This window comes from Tursiops truncatus, chromosome 10 (genome assembly GCF_011762595.2).
Source record: "Tursiops truncatus isolate mTurTru1 chromosome 10, mTurTru1.mat.Y, whole genome shotgun sequence".
In the NCBI taxonomy this organism is placed as follows: domain Eukaryota; kingdom Metazoa; phylum Chordata; class Mammalia; order Artiodactyla; family Delphinidae; genus Tursiops; species Tursiops truncatus.
In genome coordinates, this window is record NC_047043.1 from 13,750,375 (window position 1) to 13,772,699 (window position 22,325).

Sequence of the window (22,325 nt, forward strand, 5' to 3'; positions counted from 1 at the left end):
AAATAGGTTTATGATGTGTCAGGTGAAAAAACCAACACCACCCACCAGCCAGGGTGTGTATACTAAAATTGCACGAAAAACAAAAAATGATCAAAGAATGCTCCAGGATATAAAAAATACAAGAATGAATTTCAGCTTGGCCTGTTTCCAAATTACTGCAGATACTAAATAGGATACGAATTAACCTATTTAACTTGTATACTTTTATTATGTATGCTGCTAAGAAGAAAAAAAGTATTTTTTTGTCAACTGCCCCGTTTGCAGTGCACTTTCCGTATTCTAAACTGCTGAATCCTTGCAATGCCTTGATATGGACTGTGATCAATAAGGAGATGGGGGGGTGATGAGGGCAGCACTCTGAAAGAGTAAGTCATTTGCCCAAGATGGGGCCACCAGCGAGTGGCAGGGCCTGTGGGTGTTGACTCCCAGATGGACTGAGGCCCATCCATAATCAGTGATTCAGGCTTCATGACACTGGGAATCAGTTATTCCCACCTCTGGTCTCCGTGGTATTTTTTTTTTTTTTAAAAACAAACTCCCAGAACTCAACACACTGCAGTATTTTTTTTTTTTTTTCCCATGTCTGTCTCTACCACTGAATTGTGAACTCCTTTGAAAACAGGAGCTGTTGCATCTTAGCAGAGTACCTGGCACACAGTACACACTCTTATTTACTGAATTGCTCTGGTGACACTACTGTTTTTAGACTAATGTGTATTTAATTGGGCGTCCTTTCCTCATTAGTGATGACAGAGGCATCAAAATATTGTTGGTTGAACTTAAGAAGTTAATTGTAGGGTTTACACTTTGGATAAAGTATGGCTGTTTTTGAAATTCTAATGAGCCCCTCAAGATTACAATAGTCTTTGTTAAATAAGGCCCTGGGGTGTGAACAGACGTGTCAACATAATATGTAACTAATCGAATAACTTTGATAAAAATTACAGATTACACCTTTACTGACATCCATAGTTACCTCCTAGACATTGAAACAAAATATATACGACTGAAAAAAATAAACCAGCCTCTTTGATTTCCACTAAATGTACAAATATGCTTTCCAAAAAGTCAAGTTCTTTTAGTTAGATATTTACGGTTACATTTGACAGACAGAATATAATTGAGATTTACTGTATTTAATAAAGTTTTAGTTATAACTAGGAAAGGAAAACATTCTGGGAAACACAAAGTGGAATATGAAAAAGTAGAAGACAATTATACTGTGTTTCTGGAAAGAATTTTTCTCCTTTCCATCCTTAAATAGCTATCCCAAAACACAATTTATAAAAGGGAAAATACAAAGAATTATATTGTAAAGTTCATGTATTTTTACAAATCTAAGCAAGACTGGATTCTAGAGAGAGTGGAATCCATTTTGTCTACGACTTCATGTCTCAAGGGAAATTTATTATCTTTTAAGAAATAATGAATACTTTCCCACCTCTACAAAGATTCATCAACATTAACATTTTTAATAGCTCTGCTTAATTTCCACTGTATACTTAACATGCAATTATTAACTGATACAACCTATTATAGATACTTAGATTATTTCCTTTTTCTTTTTTTCTGCAATATTTATTCTTACACATTTATCTTTGTACACTTTTCTATTGACTTTACTAGGCAAAACTCCAAAAAATATCAAATCACTAACTCTCCTAGCAATGCATGAATCTTTTTTCTACACCTTCAACAACACTGGCTATTATCATTCTTCCTGGCTTTGACTAACAGAAAAAAAAAAAAGGCCTTTTGTGTTGTTAAATTTAAATTTTCCTTTCCTTAGGTTATTGTCCATTTGTATTTACTCTTCAGTAAACTGACTATTTGGGTGCTATGTTTATTTTTATAAATCAATTGGTTTAGTAATTGATTAAGTATTAATTTTAAAATATCCATCATATATTAAGGATATTAACCTTTGGTCTATTATATATTGTACATATTTTTCCCCAATCTGTCATTTACCTTTCAGTCTTATGTTGTTCTTTGTCATACAAAAGCTTTTGGTCTTTCATATTCAAATCTCTCATCTTTTCCTTTATGATTTTCATCTATATGGTGTATGTTATGCTTCCAAAATCATTCTGGATTATTATTACCCCAAATTACATAGTTATTCACCCATATTTTCTTCTAGCTTTGTTTTTGGTTTTTCCAGTTTTATATCCAAATCTGAATTCTACTTCTTATCAGCTATGTAATCTTGGGCAAGATCTCCTTCACTAGTAAAACAGGAATAATAGTTGCTCTCTTACTGGGTTGCTGGTATGATTAGATAAGGCAGTACAGTAAAGCACTTGCCATAGTGGGTGGCCATTAAAAGTCTAGAATATATTTTAGCTAATATCCATAATTAATACCATCTCTTAAATCTTTAATCAACTATAATTAATTTTGGTGCAGAAAAGGAGGTAATCATCTAATTATTTTTCCTTCAATAGTTCCTCTATCTTTGCAACAATTCTGTGAGGCAATCCAATTTTAAAGATAAAAGACACTTACTCTTAGAAAAAAAAATTAAAGGAATCATTTACTGCTATTTCTCTAGCACCTCTAGTGGTCCCACCTTTAAAATTCCACTGACCAAATGTAATGGTGGTATACTCACACGTGACAGAAAGAAGGGTGTGTGTGAATGTGTGTGTATGTGTAGGGGGGGTCATGATGAGGAGAGGAAGAAGGAACAGTATCATTAATTATTATCTGGGCCAGAATACGCCAACCCATGTTGTCCAGTGGAGGAAAAATATTTACCATTTTTTTAATAACATTAAGATATCTCAGAAAGGTAGAGGGAAAAAAACAACTAAATAAACCATATCAATAAAACTGAATGCAAACAGACTCTATAGAGCTCCCCTTATTTTTTTATTCTGGTGCCTTTGTAGCTCTACGAATCCCTGGCTGGGGTTATACTTAATCAATTCTTTGGTTTGCTGACTTTCAGCCACCACTGGTAAAACAAATGATTATTTGAAAAAAGTGAAGACTGTCAACCAAAGCCTAAAAATGCCCTGTAGACTCTCTACGGTCTTCTGTCCTCCTCAGCATAACCAGTTTTCCATGAAACATGAACAGTGGCTACACTTCACTCTGTGATGGACAGAAAATATTAACCATCAAAGACCCTTATACAGTCTATTAAGGAGAGTCTGGTTTATCCAAAAGACTGAAGGTGTTTTTGTTTGTTTATTTGTTTCTTTTTACTTTGTTCCTTTTTATTTTTTAAACACAGCAGTCCCTTTTTTCGGCATAGAAAAAAAGCAATTTGTCAACTGCTTTTAGAAGCTTAGTTCACACTCACACACACACACACACACACACACACACACACAGAGCTATTTATGCTGGAGAGTGGGAATCAGGGAATCCATAAAAGATGCACTATCCCTACCCTAAATGTTTCCCGACTCCAGTTCACACTCAAATGGGACGAAGTGCCACTTGTCTAGGGAAATACGTACCAGCCCAGAAGGGAAACGGAAGGGCAAGTTCAGAAGTCCTGAGGGGAGCTAGAGGACCTATGAGAATCTGTTTCTATCCCAGACAAACCACACAAAGGCACAACACAGTCCAACCCAAGAGCCTGTGACTTTTCCGCAGGACCCCTGCCAGAGGGGAGATGGCCACTCTACAGAAGTCAGCTCCACGTGCCTGGCACGGGGAACCCACAGGGTCTCACTTGTTCATAACCATGACCAAGATGCCAATTTCCTCTGTGGGGTTTATGATTAGACTCCTATAGCTGTGTGGACAAGTCTTAAAACCCAGGCATGCCCAAAGCAACCACAACACAATGTCAGAACAGTAGAGAAGGTTCCTGTATGGAATTTCTGCAAGCAAAGTCACAGACCTGACCCGCCCAACCCTGAGTCACACATGATACAGCTCTCTGAAAAGCTAACACCCTGAGTCTCCACACTTGTATGTAACCTGTCCCTCCTGGGAATAGCAGCAATGGCCTCAAAGCTACCAGGCGTGTGCATTGGGAGCTCAGTAACCAAGGTAATTCTCTCACTGCAGCAGGGCTCTGATAGCAAAGCACAGAAGAGAAACTAGGGATGGGAGGAGGGAAAGTGCATATCATGCATATGCTGACACTTGACAGCGTACGAGGCACAGGGTGAAACATCACAGTGGGCTATGCTCTAGGAAATGGGAGAACAAAATAAGAGGGCATAACCTTGTTTTATTCACAATCTGCATGAACCAAGGCAGTCTCACATAGATCATGGCTGATCAAAGCACTAAATATGGAGATACAAGACTGGACGTGACATGTGCACAGAATATTTCTAAGGTAGCGGCGTGGAAGAGCAGCCGGGATTTTAACACGATTCTATCATTTTAAACAGAATCCCCAGTTTTCCTTCTTTTCCCCATCTCTTTTTTCACTGGAGTTAAGAGTGAAAAAAAAAAAAGGTTAAGCTCAATATTTATGATCTGGAGTTCCTGGGCATGCGCGTCTGGGAGGGTGTTTTTCCACTCCTAACCAGGCTGACAGCACTAGCGACTGTGATGAGTCTGGACTTGGCAGGTGGCCCAGCTCTAAATCCGAGCACCTGGACAGGGCAAGGCCAGTCAGGCACCTCACACATACCTGAAGGGGCGAGGAATGCCGAACCTGGACGAGGTTTCAGGTAATCTCTCCCTCAAACAGTGCAACTCTCAGAAACTGTCACATGTGGTGACTTTAAACCTGGTTTAAGTTAAATGACCAAAAACTACAGAGTTTAGATAAAGGAACTAGGGCTTTAAAGGCTTGACTTGATGATAGGAGATTTAAGTTTTAATAAACTATAGAAGATTGCCATTAAGGGGCTTGGTAAAATGACCCTGAGAACCTGGGCCTGGAGGGTAAAGGTAGACACGGGGTCATTTTCCACAGTGGCATCTGGGAGCTATCAGCACTGCAGTCCTCAGGAGTTTTCCTTGCAGCACGGCCTGGGTGACTCGCCCAGATGGATGTTTCCACCCCCTGACAGCGCTGGGGCCAGTCATGAGCTGGCAGTGAACCTCAGCTCCTTTCTTTGTTGCCGTATAAAGTGGCTGAGTCACAGAGGAGGGGTCAGGCGTCGGGGCCCCGGATGAAAGAGCTGTGAGGACTGTCTCACAGAGAATGCATTTTGGAGTGGTTCAGGAGGGTACTTTCACATATAACAACTGCTGAAAAAGGAGCTGTTCTTCACCTCTACCTGCTCGACAGTGTTTGCCACTGTGTTTCTCTGACACAGAGGCAGACCTGACTCAATATCTCTTCTGGACTGTGGGGTGCACAAGATTGACGGCACTTGAGGGGAGGTGAGAACAAAGCCCAAACCAAACACAGGCATTCAGGACTCTGGAGAACTTCTGACAGGAGGGAGAATGTTAATAGTATTATTCCTGGCTAGGTTCCAAGCCAGAGTACTCCAATAACATGATTCCCTAGGCACAGCCTCTTGTTGGGATGAGAGAGAAGAGAGGAGAGCCTGGGATTGCAGTAGAATCTATAAAATCTTCACACATAACTGTCATTGACCCAAATCCGCATTTACCACTGCTTTCAGCTCTCTTACAAGTAGCAGGGCCTCTCTGAACCTCAGTTTCCTCATCTGTAAAATGGGGGCAATATCAGTTTCTACTAATTTGGTGTTTTGACAATTAAATGACCTGCTGCAGATAAAGGGATGAGCACAGTGCTGGGAAACTAGTGCTCAGAACTCTATTGTCTATTGTTGTTATTATTATCCACCCCTCTAAACACACTTAACTAAGTTAAGTGATGTCTCTGGGCGCCAAGAAATACTCTAAGGAATAGATGTCGACAAAGAAAGGAAAGTGGAAGAAGGCAGCGTTGGGTGGGATTAAAAAATCTGGGAGTAGAGGTGAGAAGAAAGAGAAGCATACACACACACTCTTGTAAAAAATTTAACAGTGTCAGCCTAGCTTACTTTATCTCAGAGAAATTTTTCTTAACTGACCTTCACTTACCCGATTCTCTCAATTAACATTCTCTCTTCCATCTGTAAAATACACTGATGGCTTACTGCACACTAAATCACCCAACTGGTAGACAACTCTGGACTCCCACCAGCTGAGTTAGGTTCTCACAAAGGGTCAGTTGTGTTTGCTCCTGAACTGGTTTGTGTCAGCTACACTTCTCTGTAATTACATAACTAACAAATGCAAAAAGAGAGTTGCTGGTTCTAAGAAAACTAGTCTGGATGCTGAGGAACAACTGGATAAAGGTGAGCCCCGAAAAGAACTGTCAGGTTAGGTATGGGTAAGAATTTGTAAGACTGTAAAAGAGAAAGAAAAATCTAGAAGGATTCTGCAGTCAGTGTTTCATAAATGTCTTTTAAGATGGCATGCACCATTTATAGTGAATCTCTAACAAACTTTTCATATAGTCAACTACTACTGCTTCTCATAACCACAGGGAAAACTTCCACAGTTTTGATAAACTTAACAGCTAACAATTACTGAGTATTTATTCTACACAAGACACTTGCTGAGGTCTTCATATACACTTGAATAGTGAAATAATGAATCAATACAATATGCTCTAACAAATATTTTGGAAGTCTGCTTAAAAAACTGGTTCTATTTTGGCTACTGTCAACTTTTAGAATGTAAATTTTGATGCACAGTTAAACAATATGAAACAGAAACCATTTCTACCTCTGAGCCCATAAACGCTCCCATCATGGGAACAGAATCAAACATGGCTATTCTCCCCACGGCAATAGCCATAGCTAGGAGGCACTCAGCTGTCCCTTCACAGTACAAAGCAACGTTAGCAGAACAAGAATCAGACGTAGAACGTTTCTCCTGAATTGCAGGGTATTACAATGCCTGAAAACACAGGTTTCAGCAAATCTGAGCGACATACCATATGGTGAGAACTGTCATATAATTTGTAAGTCAACAGTTTAGAATCTCTCAGGTCAGGAAATGTTCTTGTCCATATAGATAGCCAGATATGCCACCACTAGACTGATTTTTATTTTTGGTATGAAGATTTATAGAAAAACAGGTTTATGAAAAATATTCTCCTGCTAGGAAGAAAAGCAAAACCAAGGTTACTGGAAGTCATTGTTATTTAACCAACATGACACATTTTAGACAGTGATAAAAAATGTATTGATTTATTATCGAGAAGGCCTTAAATGAAATTAGTAGTGATTTAAACATTTAAAAAGGCCTATTATCTGTTATGATGCTCTCAAGTTTATCAGTATTCACTATAATAACATTATAATCCTAAATGTTGATCTATGGGTTTTTTTGTTTGTTTGTTTTTTAGCGGGGCTCTCACTGCTGTGGCCTCTCCCGTTGCGGAGCACAGGCTCCGGATGCGCAGGCTCAGCGGCCATGGCTCACGGGCCCAGCTGCTCCGCGGCATGTGGCATCCTCCCGGACCGGGACACGAACCCGAGTCTCCCACATCGGCAGGCGGACTCTCAACCACTGCGCCACCAGGGAAGCCCCTGATTTATGTTTATGTGTATGTATATATGGGCTTGGGGAGAGGAAACGGATTTATGTAGAAATCCCATGCTGTGGGTGCCTAATTTTGCAGGTTACTTCTGCTTTTTCTTAGCCCTGGCACAAGGGTTTTTGCTTAAAGATTCAGAATTATGCGCAGACTTGCTAACCAAAAGGTGGTAATAAGAGATAATATATTTAAATTGTGAAATGTCTCAAAGCATGATTCAATGCAATTCAAATGGCTTAACAAACAAGCCTTTGATCTGACTCTGAAAAGTCCACTGCAACAGCTGTGTGGCCAGCATAAAATGTCTGATTCATGTTTAATCTGAGAGCTGGAAGAGATCTGAGATCATTCTAGGCTATATATTCTCCTTCCACAGATGAAGAAACAGACATCCCCAAAGTTTAGCAGTTTGTGACAAAACCAGGTCTCATAAATACCAGCACACACAATGCATTTTCTCTCCAAAGGACTGATGCTACTATCCTTACTACTGCTACAACGTGACAGTGATAAAGATGATGATAAATATTTCTTAAATTTAGTTATTTATTTATTTTTGGCTGCATTGGGTCTTCGTTGCTGCACGCAGGCTTTCTCTAGTTGCGGCGAGCAGGGGCTACTCTTCGCTGCGGGGCGTGGGCTTCTCATTGCAGTGGCTTCTCCTGCTGCGGAGCACAGGCTCTAGAGTGCAGGCTCAGTAGCTGTGGCACACGGGCGTGGCTCCCGGGCTCTAGAGTGTAGGCTCAGTAGTTGTGGTGGAGGGGCTTAGTTGCTCCGCGGCATGTGGGATCTTCCCGGACCAGGGCTTGAACCCGTGTCCCCTGCCTTGGCAGGCGGATTCTTAACCACTGCGCCACCAGGGAAGCCCCATGATAAATATTAAGTGAGCATTTCCTGTGGTTTAAGTACTTTACATGAACAGGTCATTTAGTCCTCAAATCAACCCTATGAGATCAGAACTATTATCAGCCTTATTTAACCTAAGAGGAAACAAAACTCACCAGACCTTACATAGATGAAAGGTGGGGGAGGCAGGACCGGAACCCAGGCAGTTCAATTAAAAAGCCCACATGCTTCCATCACTCCACCCAACCCAATGCAGTGCCATTATACCTACTATAGAATTATGGGTTTCTAAATCAGTCTGAGAGTGGAAGCTCTTGCTTGCTATAGCTTTTAATGAGTAGAGTAACGTAAAACATAATTGAGAATTTAACATTTGACACACCCCATGAAACTGAGAGCCTCTCTTTGCTCTTTCAATCCATGCACTCATCTGTCTCTCTCCCCTCTCCCTCCTCCTCTCTGCCCCCCAAGTTTTGAGAGCTGCCTCAAGAGCTCTGATTCAGTATCAATGATGCCATTATTCATGGAGTCTGACAAATAGGTCAGTTTCAGGAACTATGTGCTTCCCCTTCTCCGTTTCTTCTATGTCCCATCAGAGAATGAATACTTCTATCTTAATGTTTCTATTCACAATTAAGAAGGAATTGCTTTTTTTTTTAATTAAAGAGAAGGGAAATCAAACTATACTCCAATATAAAATAAAAATTAAATTTAAAAAAAGAGAAAGGAAATCATATTAGTATAGAAACCAATCAACTAATCTACTAGTAATATATTCACTAGGCAAATTATTTACAATGAGTGCAAAAAACCCTGAAAGAATAATAAGCAAGAATTTTACTTTTTGCTGAGGTGGTCACAGAATTTGTACAATAATGGCGATACCTAAAGAGTAAGAAACTGTCTCCTCACATTTTGTAAACAGACTCTGCTCCATCGACCAAGAGAACCCTATTTCAGGGTTAATATCAGAAACACGGTATTAGATGTGATCATGCAAGCTAAAATCTAGTAAAGTTTAAGCTATCAAAATGTTTAAAAATCATTTTTATCTTTTAAAATACTTCGGCACATACTATTTGTAATGAAGAGCTACAGAAATCTTGAGTTTCACATTTTAATTTTATCATCTGTACTTAATAAAATTATCTCTAGTAAAAAAAAAAAGTTTGTCCTACATTCAGAGGTATGAGTGATACATTGCAGAAAGCTAGAATGGTCTCTATGGGCAGTAATGGAGGATGTGATTGTAGAGATACGGAAAAGAAAGAGAAAAACAATCTTCCTAAAGCATTATTTTAACCCCATTACTCCAATAGCCCCTCCCCTATTTTTCACCATATCATCTACATTTCTTAGTCTAGCTTTTAAACTTTCTTATTATTTGGCCTCACTTAACACCTAAAAGTAGGTCTCCCACTGATTCCCCCCTAAAATGCATCTTTTGCTCAGACCAGTGTTATACACCATGCTCACTCCTACTTCTGCATCCTCACTTACAGAAAAGCCAAACGAAGTATCATTTATGGGCACCTTCCACTGGTCAGCTCATTAAGTTACCTACTGAACCCTTATAACAACATGTAAGATAGGTATTATCACTGCCATGTTTCCCATTTTACAGGAAAGAAATTGTAACTCAGAGAGATTAAATTGTCTAAGAGAACCAAAGCAAGCTTCCTGAGACTTAAACCCAGGGTGGAGTTCAGAGTCCGTGTGCTTTCCTTGACACTGTATTGCTTCCTTTCTGGCTTCCTAGGTTGAATAAAAAGAAACACTGGGCTGGAGCATAGAAGGGGTGGTGGGGAGTCAGGGAGCAGAGGGTGGGGAAGGTAGATGGGGTTATAAAATAAAGGATCTTAAATGTCATCCAAAGAGTACAGATTTTTATCTATAAGGGATGAGGAGTCCTCTGAAGTATCTGACAATTGCGTAAGAGTTCTAATACAGGGAGCTACATCTGACTATATCCTGAATAGTATCAACTGAACAGAGTGAGAGATTGGACTTTGTATAGCCATAGCATTTGTCCTCATCTGGTTCTGTCACAGGATGAAGTGTTTTACTTTTGTTTATTTAAATCCAAAAGCACACACCCAGCACAAAATTATACTGTGCTAACAGTCAAGGCCGACTCTCCTAGACTCTGTAGAATTTATTATGTAGACGCCCAAAGGACGGACAAAAAGACAAATTAATCACAACCAATATGAAGAACTGTTTACTCACATTAATAAAATACATTGCTGAAGTTGCAGGAATGATGTTTGGAAAGAAAGGCTAATTTACCCAATGTGAGCAATGGAAGGAATTTTCCTAGCTCCAGCCATTAACTTTTGAAAAAAGTATACATCAAATAATTTCTCAATGGATTTGCTTTATGCAGCAAGGAAAAGGCTACCAATAAACAAAACTTCCTATAAGCAAGTAACTTCTTTTACCCTCTAATCTTTTAAGATCTACATCCTCTCCATCACCCCCTCACTGTTTTTCTTTCTTCCTTCCTTCCTTCCTTTCTCTTTCTTTCAATATTTCTTTCGTAAATGGTAAAGTCATTCAGCTGACATTCTTATAAGTAGAAATACGGAGAAAATGCTCATTAAGACTATATATCTAAGAAAAAGGGGTCACAGTCAGAAGGGAAGGAACGAAGACTTCCTCCACTAAAACAAATGCTTCCCTCTTGAGCTAAAGTAATTTTAACTCCTAGGAAAGGTGAAGATTCACCTGTGATCACAAATAAAATTCAGTCTTCTGTATCTAATGGAGTAGGGATAAAATGCCTCAAGGAAGGAACAATACCAAAATGTGGGGCCTTGCGGCAATGTTTCCCCGAGGAATGTACAGTTTTAGTTCATATCACCACTGACTACTTTAGAACACTCAGGATGCGAGGGGGCCCTGGAAACCAACAGCATCTGCGCTTTGCTTGCTTAAGCGGAGCAGTGCCTTCCCTGAAAGTTAGAGGCAAGGGAAGGCACAGCACATTAAACCTCCTCTTCGTGTAAGAACCACAACAGCTTCCACTGACGGCCTGAGGTGGTTCCTCGTTATCTCTAATCCTTGGAACACCTCTGAGGACACTTCATACCCCCTTTACAGGTAAAGAACCTGAAGCTTAATGAGTTTGGGAAAAAACCTGTCCGAGGCTTCTCAGCAAGTAAATGGCTGAACCAGATCCTAAAACCAAACCTTACTGACTTCAAAGCCCACGTGCCAGAATTGGAAAGAATGAGTGCGAATTTTATGGGAAAAACAGAGCTCCAGAATAATTAAAGAAAACAGACATAACGGAAGAAGAGGCCAGAGGCCCAACCGTCAAGTGCAGAGAGAGAGCCAACTTACCAGCATATTTTGTAGTGTTAGATTCATCCATGGACCAAAAGCAATAATCAAACGCAAATACCTGAATGAAAGAACAAAACATTAAACTTAAAAATTAATTAACTTCCATGAGTAAATCAGACTGAAAAAAAATTCACTGATGAAGATGAGGGTGCCTGATACTGTCTTATTAAAAAAAAACCAAAAAAGCGAAAAAACACCATAGGTTTGATGCTTTATTAACCCTGAAGTTTCTTTCAGACTAAATTGATGGTTATTTTCTTGTATTAGACTAAGTCGCATATAGAAATTGCTACTTATCCATAATTCAAACAAGGAGATATCTTAGCCAAAATTTTTTAAATGATACATTTAGTGAGAAAGAATAATGGCTTCTCTCCCAAGTCTATGGTTCCAGCGTCTGCTGAAACTCTCCAGCCAGACCTTCCGTGGCTTCACAAGAAACACTAAAGTGATCAACTTTCATTTAAACCAGTTCCTTCTAACTTTCCATGATGCTACCATTTCTAGCATAGCCAAAACTTTGTCAAAACTCCCCACGTTCCCGGAAATCTTGGACTCCCAGTCTTGGGCCAAGTATTGTTAATAAATCAATAATTCGGGGGCTTCCCTGGTGGCGCAGTGGTTGAGAATCCGCCTGCCAATGCAGGGAACACGGGTTCGTGCCCTGGTTCAGGAAGATCCCACATGCCGTGGAGCAGCTGGGCCCGTGAGCCATGGCCACTGAGCCTGCGCGTCCGGAGCCTGTGCTCCGCAGCAGGAGAGGCCACAACAGTGAGAGGCCTGCGTACCACAAAAAAAAAAAAAAATTGAATAAGTTTTTTTAAAAAAATCAATAATTCACTCTCGCATGCTTTAGTTTTCTGCAGTAGTTACTGAATGCCTGCTATGTACTAGGAATGGCTGATGCTGCCTCCATAAGGACACACATCTAATGTTTTCCATGCATATGACCACCACTCCTGTTCCAGCCATCATTAGCAAATGCGTCGGGCAACGTTCCCCAAAGTGCACACCAAGGAACAGCAGTTTCATGAGACAGTCCATGAAATAGAGATTACATCATCCAGAAATGGTACATATTTTACCCTGCTTAAGATTTTCTATGCGATTCTCAATATTAAAGTCTCTGAAAAGTCCTCTAGCAATTAAACCCATTTAGTTGTGTAACTTTTTTTTTTTTTTTTTGCGGTACGCGGGCCTCTCACTGTTGTGGCCTCTCCCGTTGCGGAGCACTGGCTCCGGACGCACAGGCTCAGCGGCCACAGCTCACGGGCCCAGCCGCTCCGCAGCATGTGGGATCTTCCCAGACTGGGGCACGAACCTGTGTCCTCTGCATCAGCAGGCGGACTCTCAACCACTGCGCCACCAGGGAAGCCCTGTGTAACTTTTTTATTTCTCAATTACTTTTGGTGAGGAGAGTAACACCTATTAACATGCCTTGAAACTAGTGTTTCTCAGCATACTCCTCAAGCAAACTGGCTCAGGTGACTCAGAAGTGACTTTCACAGGCTCCTTGTTACAGCCTTCCCCCGCTTGCAACTCTAATGGTAAATTACAATCCTAAAGGGACAGAGACCCTTTAATGCTTAATCATTGCCAAGGGATCGTAAGCACTGAGCAATCAGAACCCAAGCACTTTGACGTGGCACTCGAGACTGGCCATATGAGACCCTTCCAGCCTATGTCCCTGTCCCCCAACTTCCTTAAGCTTCAGCTGAACTTTCCGTACCTTGGAGTTGCTAAGGACAATTCCACCTCTGTCATGTTCTTTATTTCCACCCTTCAGAATGCTTCATACTCCTTAAGGCCCAGTTCAATGTATTTTTCTTCCAGGAAGTATTCCTTGGTTAAACCCAAAGGAATTTGCTTTCTCTTCTCTGAACTCTCACAACACTGTTTAATCCTTTTTTGGTGTGACTCCTATCCCGATTATTTTATTTTTCACTTATCATGTATATGATGTGTGCATATGTTTTATCTCCCCTGGTAGACAAAGATCCTTAAAAGCAGGAACCATACCTAATTCATATTTGTATCCTGCAATGTCCATAGTAGTTGCTTTGTAATTATTTATTAAATGATTACTGTCATTGAGAACTTGCAAGAAAGAAGGGACTTTCCACATCATCAAAAGACTAAATTATGCTCTGAATAGTTTCAGCACTACATGTACTTTGATGCTTTTAAAACTGATTCAGGTACACACACAACTTACATCCTCAACGTCAAATCCAAATTCAGTTTTGTTATTTACACAAACATTCACTCTGGTCTTATGACAACCAAGGTTAAAACGAACAGCTATGAAACAATAGTTTCAGCCAACAGAGTGTGAAATATTTACTGCATTCAAGGGCTCTTCCAAAGACTTGAGAGACCACACAGGCGTAATCCAGTTAATCTTCCTGCCTCAAGGCAGGACTGAACTTCAACACTTCTGAGAGATGAAGATCTGTCGTGTTTTTAAACATTTCCAGAAAAGGAGATTCTACAACCTCCCTTTAATGGCATCTTATAACACTTAACTTTCAACCCCAGGACATTTTCCTTTCCTTCTGACCTAAATCAACTTTCCTTACTTTAAATGGCCAACAGAGGCTACTTTCCAATTTCAAGGTATGTTCATTGTTTCCCTCTAAAGTCTCAATGAATTCCTCTTAGTAGTTGCTACATACAGTGAAATAATAATTTATTTCCTGTATGTTAATTTTTCCTACCTACCTAAAACCTGTATTTAACCGCTTGCTATTTTGCATACAAGCTTAGAAAGCTAGAGGTTTACATTCACAGTAATGTTACTTGAAATAAAATGAAATCCACCCCAAAACTGGGGGGTCTACCCTTAGTAATAATCATTCCAAATTCTGTGCCAACTTTCATTTCTAACAGACGGTTAATAGTCTAAAGTTGTTTTTGCTCGTAAAAAGGAAGATAACAATTTTTCATTTTAGGCATTCACCCTCCCAAATTCAGACAAATGTTAAAACTCTGCAGAGGAGAAAGGGCCCTGATAGTACTGGCAGACATAATTGTTCTTTTCTTGCCAAAAACTGGCCTCTCCCTGAACTGAATTATGTCTCTAATTTCAAAACCTTTGATCACAAGCATTTCAGAATGGTCATCTCCCTCAAACCAGTCATGGAGTACAGGTTATGCTTTTACTCAACATTTATCAGTAAGAAAGTTGAAGACCAGATATCTGAAGGATTTCCCTAAAAACTCAAAGCAACTGAAAAGATTCTTGTTATCATTTTTTTATTTAATGCAGGTTACCAGTGATCCCCCTCCTCCTATGAAATTCCACAGCATTCTATAGCTCCCGTGGCACTAGTTCACATGTGCTCCTGTTTTATGGCTTAGTTCAACTGGTGTGGGTCTCACCTCCACTCAAAGGTGAACCCGCTGGGGGCAGGAGCTTTGTCTCATGCTAGTGCCTGGGTCAGTACCTCATATAGAGCAGCCACTGTATGTAACATTTTTTCAATAAATAAACATAATACCAGGAGAAGAAGTTGGAATGCAGATAAGAATACGGAATGAACATGATAAACTGTTATGAAAACGAAGTTCAAACTGCAAGATAGATTTTTAGTGTTGCATTACTTTCAGATGCACATTTTCGGGGAACTTGATTCCTTCAAGGGTCAAATACAGTTTTGGTCACTAGATGAGTCCTCTTCAGCACCATCATTCCAGGGTTCATGTGGATAAACAAGAATGGCCACATCAAGTATAATTTGTAGTTTGCACAGAATTAGAACAATTATCTGTTGCTAGAATAATTATTTGGTATGACTGTTATGAAAACAGTGTTAAAGATGTTTAAAATAATTTCTTTGTCTTAGGTAGCCCAATCATTTCCCTTGCAATCTTCTTAGTACTATAAACTAGTATTCACAAACTATTATCTTTCTTTTCATGGCTAAAAATTTAATTATAATTTAATCACAAAGATTTGTAACAAAAGAGGACATGATTTTCTTATTTTCTAATACAAAATCATTGACATTTCAAAAGAGATAACAAAACCATTTTCTTGAGTTATTCTTTAGAAACTAAACACTTCAAATAAAATAATTTTCTTCAAAGCCAGCACATTATACTAGAGAAATATATTTACTCAAGACTTCTAACTAATTTCATTAGAATTCCTAAATGTTTATTTCACCTATTCATTACGAAGTCACTAGTATCTTAATTAGACTATGGCAGACGGGGGACTTCTTTTTTTTTTTTTTACACATCTTTATTGGAGTATCACTGCTTTACAATGGTGTGTTAGTTTCTGCTGTATAACAAAGTGAATCAGCTATACATATCCTCTTGCATCACTCTCCCCCCCTCCCTATCCCACCCCTCTGGGGGTCACAAAGCACTGAGCTGATCTCCCTGTGCTATGCGACTGCTTCCCACTAGCTATCTATTTTACATTTGGTAGTATATATAAGTCCATGCCACTCTCTCACTTCGTCCCAGCTTACACTTGCCCCTCCCCGTGTCCTCAAATCCATTCTCTACGTCTGCACCTTTATTCCTGTCCTGCCCCTAGGTTCATCAGAACCATTTTTTTTTTTAGATTCCAATTATATGTGTTAGGATACGGTATTTGTTTTTCTCTTTCTGACTTACTTCACCCTGTAGGACAGACTGTAGGTCCATCCACCTCACTACAAAGAACTCAATTTCGTTTCTTTCTATGGCTGAGTAATATTCCATTGTATATATGTGCCACATCTTCTTTATCCATTTATCTGTGGATGGACACTTAGGTTGCTTCCATGTCCTGGCTATTGTAAATAGAGCTGCAATGAACATTGTGGTACATGACTCTTCTTGAATTATGGTTTTCTCAGGGTATATGCCCAGGAGTGGGATTACTGGGTCGTATGGCACTTCTATTTTTAATAAGGGACCTCCATACTGTTCTCCATAGTGGCTGTATCAATTTACATTCCCACCAAGAGTGCAAGAGGGTTCCCTTTTCTCCACACCCTCTCCAATATTTATTGTTCGTAGATTCTTTGATGATGGACATTCTGACTGGTGTGAGGTGAGACTGTAGTTTTGATTTGCACTTCTCTAATGATTAGCGATGTTGAGCATTCTTTCATGTGTGTTTGTTGGCAATCTGTATGTCTTCTCGGGACAAATGTCTATTTAGGTGTGCTGCCCATTTTTGGATTGAGTTGTTTGTTTTTTTGATATTGAGCTACATGAGCTGCTTCTAAATTTTGGACATTAATCCTTTGTCAGTTGCTTCATTTGCAAATATTTTCTCCCATTCTGAGGGTTGTCTTTTCGACTTATGTTTTCCTTTGTTGTGCAAAAGCTTTTAAGTTTCATTAGGTCTCATTTGTTGATATTTGTTTTTATTTCCATTTCTCTAGGAGGTGTGTCAGAAAGGATCTTCCTGTGATTTATGTCACAGAATGTTCTGCCTATGTTTTCCTCTAAGAGTTTTATAGTGTCTGGCCTTACATTTAGGTCTTTAATCCATTTTGAGCTTATTTTTGTGTATGGTGTTACGGAGTGTTCTAATTTCATTCTTTTACACATAGCTATCCAGTTTTCCCAGCACCACTTATTGAAGAGGCTGTCTTTTCTCCATTGTATATTCTTGCCTCCTATACCAAAAATAAGGTGACCATATGACCGTGGGTTTATCTCTATGCTTTCTATCCTGTTCCACTGATCTATATTTCTGTTTTTGTCCCAGTACCAGACTGTCTTGATTATTGTAGCTTTGTAGTATAGTCTGAAGTCAGGGAGCCTGAATCCTTCAGCTCCGTTCTTCTTTCTCAAGATTGCTTTGGCTATTCGGGGTCTTTTGTGGCTCCAAACAAATTGTGAAATTTTTTGTTCTAGTTCTGTGAAAAATGCCATTCATAGTTTGATAGGGATTGCATTGAATCTGTATATTGCTTTAGGTAGTATAGTCATTTTCATAATGTTGATTCTTCCAATCCAAGAACATGGTATATCTCTCCATCTGTTTGTATCATCTTTAATTGCTTTCATTAGTGTCTTATAGTTTTCTGCATACAAGTCTTTTGTCTCCTTAGGTAGGTTTATTCCTAGGCATTTTATTCTTTTTGTTGAAGTGGTAAATAGCAGTGTTTCCTTAATTTCTCTTTCAGATGTTTCATCATTAGTGTACAGGAATGCAGGAGATTTCTGTGCATTAATTTTGTATCCTGCTACTTTACCAAATTCATTGATTAGCTATAGTAGTTTCCCGGTAGAGCCTTTAGGATTCTCTACATATAGCATTATGTCATCTGCAAACAGTGACAGCTTTACTGCTTCTTTTCTGACTTGGATTCCTTTTATTTCTTTTCCTTCTCTGATTGCTGTGGCTAAAACCTCCAAAACTATGTTGAATAATAGTGGTGAGAGTGGGCAACCTTGTCTAGCTCCTGATCTTAATGGAAATGGTTTCAGGTTTTCACCATTGAGAATGATGTTGGCTGTGGGTTTGTCATATATGGCCTTTATTATGTTGAGGTAGGTTCCCTCTATGCCTACTTTCTGGAGGGTTTTTATCATAAATGGGTGTTGAATTTTGTTGAAAGCTTTTTCTGCATCCATTGAGATAACCATGTGGTTTTTATCCTTCAATCTGGTAATATGGTGTATCACATTGATTGATTTGCATATATTGAAGAATCCTTGCATTCCTGGGATAAACCCCACTTGATCATAGTGTATGATCCTTTTAACATGCTGTTGGATTCTGTTTGCTAGCCCTTTGTTGAGGATTTTTGCATCTATGTTCATCAGTGATATTGGCCTGTAGTTTTCTTTCTTTGTGACATCTTTGTCTGGTTTTGGTGTCAGGGCGATGCTGGTCTTGTATAATGAGTTGGGGAGTGTTCCTCCCTCTGCTATACTTTGGAAGAGTTTGAGAAGGATAGGTGTTAGCTCTTCTCTAAATTTTTGATAGAATATGCCTGTGAAGCCATCTGGTCCTGGGCTTTTGTTTGTTGGAAGATTTTTAATCACAGTTTCAATTTCAGTGCTTTTGATTGGTCTCTTCATATTTTCTATTTCTTCCTGGTTCAGTCTCGGAAGGTTGTGCTTTTCTAAGAATTTGTCCATTTCTTCCAGGTTGTCCATTTTATTGGCACAGAGTTGCTTGTAGTAATCTCTCATGATCCTTTGTATTTCTGCAGTGTCAGTTGTTACTTCTCCTTTTTCATTTCTAATTCTATTGATTTGAGTCTTCCCTCTTTTTTTCTTGATAAATCTGGCTAATGGTTTATCAATGTTGGTTATTTACTCAAAGAACCAGCTTTTAGCTTTATTGATCTTTGCTATCATTTCCTTCATTTCTTTTTCATTTATTTCTGATCTTATCTTTATGATTTCTTTCCTTCTGCTAACTTTGGGGGTTTTTTGTTCTTCTTTCTCTAATTCCTTTAGGTGTATGGTTAGGTTGTTTATTTGAGCTTTTTCTTGTTTCTTGAGGTAGGATTGTATTGCTATAAACTTCCCTCTTAGAAGTGCTTTTGCTGCATCCCATAGGTTTTGGGTCACCGTGTTTTCCTTGTCATTTGTTTCTAGATATATTTTGATTTCCTCTTTGATTTCTTCAGTGATCTCTTGGTTAGTAAGTAGTGTATTGTTTAGCCTCCATGTGTTTGTATTTTTTACAGTTTTTTTCCTGTAATTGATATCTAGTCTCATAGCATTGTGGTTGGAAAAGATACTTGATACAATTTCAGTTTTCTTAAATTTACCAAGGCTTGACTTGTGACCCAAGATACGATCTATCCTGGAGAATGTTCCATGAGCACTTGAGAAGAATATGTATTCTGTTGTTTTTGGATGGAATGTCCTATAAATATCAATTAAGTCCATCTTGTTTAATGTATCATTTAAAGCTTGTGTTTCCTTATTGATTTTTATTGTGGATGATTTGTCCATTGGTGAAAGTGGGGTGTTAAAGTCCCCCACTATGATTGTGTTACTGTCGATTTGCCCTTTTATGGCTGTTAGCATTTGCGTTAAGTATTGAGGTGCTATGTTGGGTGCATAAATATTTACAATTGTTATTATCTTCTTCTTGGATGGATCCCTTGACCATCATGTAGAGTCCTTCTTTGTCTCTTGTAGTCTTTATTTTAAAGTCTATTTTGTCTGCTATGAGAATTGCTACTCCAGCTTTCTTTTGATTTCCATTTGCATGGAATATCTTTTTCCATCCCCTTACTTTCAGTCTGTATGTGTCCGTCGGTCTGAAGTGGGTCTCTAGTAGACAGCATATATATGGGTCTTGTTTTTGTATCCATTCAGCCAGTCTATGTCTTTTGGTGGGAGCATTTAATCCATTTACATTTAAGGTAATTATCAATATGTGTGTTCCTATTACCATTTTCTTAATTGTTTTGGGTTTGTTATTGTACGCCTTTTTCTTCTCTTGTGTTTTCTGCCTAGAGAAGTTTCTTTAGCATTTATTGTAAAGCTGGTTTGGTGGTACTGAATTCTCTTAGCTTTTGCTTGTATGCAAAGGTTTTAAGTTCTCCATCGAATCTGAATGAGATCCTTGCTGGGTAGAGTAATCTTGGTTGTAGGTTTTTCCCTTTCATCACTTTAAATATGTCCTGCCACTCCCTTCTGGCTTGCAGAGCTTCTGCTGAAAGATCAGCTGTTAACCTTATGGGGATTTCCCTGTATGCTATTTGTTGTTTTTCTCTTGCTGCTTTTAATATTTTTTCTTTGTATTTAATTTTTGATAGTTTGATTAATATGTGTCTTGGTGTGTTTCTCCTTGGATTTATCCTGAATGGGACTCTCTGTGATTCCTGGACTTGATTAACTATTTCCTTTCCCATATTAGGGAAGTTTTCAACTATAATCTCTTCAAATATTTTCTCAGTCCCTTTCTTTTTCTCTTCTTCTTTTGGGACCCATATAATTCGAATGTTGGTCCGTTTAATGTTGTCCCAGAGGTCTCTCAGACTGTCCTCAATTCTTTTCATTCTTTTTTCTTTATTCTGCTCTGCAGTAGTTATTTCCAATATTTTATCTTCCAGGTCACTTATCCGTTCTTCTGTCTCAGTTATTCTGCTATTGATCCCTTCTAGAGAATTTTAAATTTCATTTATTGTGTTGTTCATCACTGTCTGTTTGCTCTTTAGCTCTTCTAGGTCCTTGTTAAACATTTCTTGTATTTTCTCCATTCTATCTCCAAGATTTTGGATCATTGTTACTATAATATTCTGAATTCTTTTTCAGGTAGACTGCCTATTTCCTCTTCATTCGTTAGGTCTGATGGGTTTTTGCCTTGCTCCTTCATCTGCTGTGTGTTTCTCTGTCTTCTCATTTTGCTTAACTTACTGTGTTTGGGGTCTCCTTTTCACAGGCTGCAGGTTTGTAGTTCCCGCTGTTTTTGGTGTCTGCCCCCAGTGGGTAAGGTTGGTTCAGTGGGTTGTGTGGGCTTCCTGGTGGAGGGGACTGGTGCCTGTGTTCTGGTGGATGAAGCTGGATCTTTCTGGTGGGCAGGACCGCATCCGATGGTGTGTTTTGGGGTGTCTGTGACCTTATTATGATTTTAAGCAGCCTCTGTGCTAATGGGTGGGGTTCTGTTCCTGTCTTGCTAGTTGTTTGGCACAGGGTGTCCAGCACGGTAGCTTGCTGGTCGTTGAGTGGAGCTGGGTCTTAGTGTTGAGATGGGGATCTCTGGGAAAGATTTCACTGTTTGATACTACGTGGAGCCGGGAGGTCTCTGGTGGACCAATGTCTTGAACTCAGCTCTCCCACCTCAGAGGCACAGGCCTGACCCCCGACCCAGGGAGATCTCCTGGCTGTTACTGTAGGGTCAGACATGAATAGAGAGGTCTCCTGTCTCTCTTGATCCAGTGTCCAGTGTCCTTTCTGGCAGACAGGTGGCTTTGATCTCACCCATCAGGATCTCAAAGGAATCACTCTTCTCAATCTCAACAGGCCCAAAATTTGTTCCACCATTAATCAAGATTAACCCTGTTTCTCTCTCCCAGGCTTCTAGCTCAGTGATGTTCAAGCTGCAATGTTGGCTCTGGTCACAAAGGTGACCCTTTCCTCTACGTTTTAAGTTTCTTCAATAGACATCCATGTTTTGCTAAGCTAGTACAATTCTAAGTCAGCGGAGGATCTTTATGCCCATCTCTATAGGAGACAATCTGGGACACTGAGGTGTCTAGAGAAATCTGTAATGATGGAGGGTGGAGGTGGCTCACCACAGCAGAGGAATGGAGTGGCTTTTGACACTCAGTTTGGATGCTACTTCCAACAACTGAGGGGAACCTGAGGGACTTGGGTCCTGAGCCTATCCTCCCTGTCTCCTGCTTCTCCGATGCTTGCCATGAGTGTGCCGCCACAACGCTTAGTCCCACAGACCTGCAAAGGGCAAGGGTGGGGGCGGGGGACTTCTTAATGCATACAACTGAGCAAAAAAATAAATCAAATTTGGAAACCAAGTATTTTTCATATTTCATCAATGCCAATCAACATCGTGAGAACTTTTTTTGTAAAGAGACCCACAGCTTCTAACATCCTTCAACTAGAAAAAGAGCCAAAGGTACAGATGCTCCCCAGTTGTTTTTAAAATCTGAAAGTCATTGTCTTCACTGTTTTCAATAAAATGTGACTCCACCTTCTCAGAATC

At 39.5% G+C, this 22,325-nt stretch overlaps 1 protein-coding gene and 1 long non-coding RNA gene across 3 annotated transcripts in view; one reads left to right on the forward strand and one right to left on the reverse strand.

Annotated features, from left to right (window-relative positions):
• KIF13A (kinesin family member 13A) overlaps positions 1-22,325 on the reverse strand; it is a 215,783-nt gene that overhangs the window by 86,995 nt on the left and 106,463 nt on the right. Inside the window, 1 exon segment of the mRNA XM_073810392.1 lies at positions 11,678-11,738. Within this exon segment, the coding sequence (XP_073666493.1) occupies positions 11,678-11,738 (61 nt within the window).
• The window catches only part of LOC109551521 (uncharacterized), a 45,716-nt gene continuing 27,354 nt past the window's right edge, over positions 3,964-22,325 (forward strand). The window contains exons 1-2 of one of the 2 annotated variants that reach the window (XR_002178299.3): positions 3,964-6,236; positions 7,295-7,495. This is a non-coding gene — a long non-coding RNA (uncharacterized lncRNA). The remainder of the gene's footprint in view (positions 6,237-7,294; positions 7,496-22,325) is intronic. The other variant, XR_012334353.1, reaches the window with a different exon arrangement.